The 1,129-nt window shown below is 61.1% G+C and overlaps 1 protein-coding gene across 1 annotated transcript in view; it reads left to right on the forward strand.

The window, feature by feature from the left end:
- Positions 1 to 1,129, forward strand: part of CCND1 (cyclin D1) — a 14,917-nt gene that overhangs the window by 1,031 nt on the left and 12,757 nt on the right. The window contains 1 exon segment of the mRNA XM_010711209.3: positions 720 to 935. Coding sequence (XP_010709511.1) covers positions 720 to 935 — 216 coding nt within the window.

The following is a 1,129-nucleotide window of genomic DNA, read 5'->3' on the forward strand; positions in this document are numbered from 1 at the left end:
GCCGTTTCCGAAGCGCCGGGCGCCCGCGATCTATTTTTAATTAATTTTTGAAAGCGCGGCGCCGTGCCTCGCTCTGGGAAACGTCGCGCCCGGCCGCGCCGCGGGCGGGAGAGGGACGCGGGGGAATTCCACTTCGGGGCGCCTCCCGGGACCCCCCCGGCGGACCCCGGGCACGGGGTTCGGTAAAGGACCCCCGCCGCTTCGTTTTCAGCGTTTTTCCGGAGCCCGGCGGATTTTTTAAATATTTTTAAATATTTTTTGAAAAGATGACGTCTGGGGAAATGCGGCTGGACGCCACCTTTGTGTCTCGAGCGGAGCGGGGATCGCGGCACCGCAGCGAACGGGGGGCAGAGCGAGGGCGGAACGGCCGAACCCGGGGGCAGCCCGGCCCCCCACCCTCCCCCCCGCTGCCCCCGCGTTTTCCTGCGCTTTCCCATTTCTATGCTTTTTTCGTCGTTCGTTCTGGGGGCCGCCGCGGCGGGGACGACGAGCTCCTCCGCGCCGACCCCCCTTCCTCCCACGAATCGTTCGAACGCCGCGTTTCCCCCGCTTGGCCCCCGTGACTTTCATTTTCCTTCGCACCTCCGTTCTCCCCCCGTTTCCCGGCCGCGTTTCTCTTTCCCCCCCAACCTCGCCCCGCACGGCCCGGGTGGGGGAGGGACGGGCCGCTCTGCGCCGATGCCGAATTTGTTGTTCAACGATCTCCGTCCTTCCCGCAGGTCTGCGAGGAGCAGAAGTGCGAAGAGGAAGTTTTCCCCTTGGCGATGAATTACTTGGACAGATTTTTGTCGTTCGAACCCCTCAAGAAAAGCCGGTTGCAATTGCTCGGAGCTACCTGCATGTTTGTGGCTTCCAAAATGAAGGAAACGATTCCTCTGACCGCGGAAAAACTGTGCATTTATACCGACAACTCCATCAGACCCGACGAGTTACTGGTAATTGCATATTTAATCACCTCAGGCCAAAAAACAAAACAAAAAAAAAGGGGGAAAAAAAAAGAAGAGATACAGTTCTCCCGCCAAGCACGCTGATGGGGAACCCCCTTTTCGGGACCGGGCAGTGCCGCATCCTCCCGCCTGCACACCGCCCCGTCTCCGCGAGGCTGCGGACCGGCAGCGGATCCCCGCGC

The sequence above is a fragment of the Meleagris gallopavo genome, chromosome 5, assembly GCF_000146605.3.
Source record: "Meleagris gallopavo isolate NT-WF06-2002-E0010 breed Aviagen turkey brand Nicholas breeding stock chromosome 5, Turkey_5.1, whole genome shotgun sequence".
In the NCBI taxonomy this organism is placed as follows: Eukaryota; Metazoa; Chordata; class Aves; order Galliformes; family Phasianidae; genus Meleagris; species Meleagris gallopavo.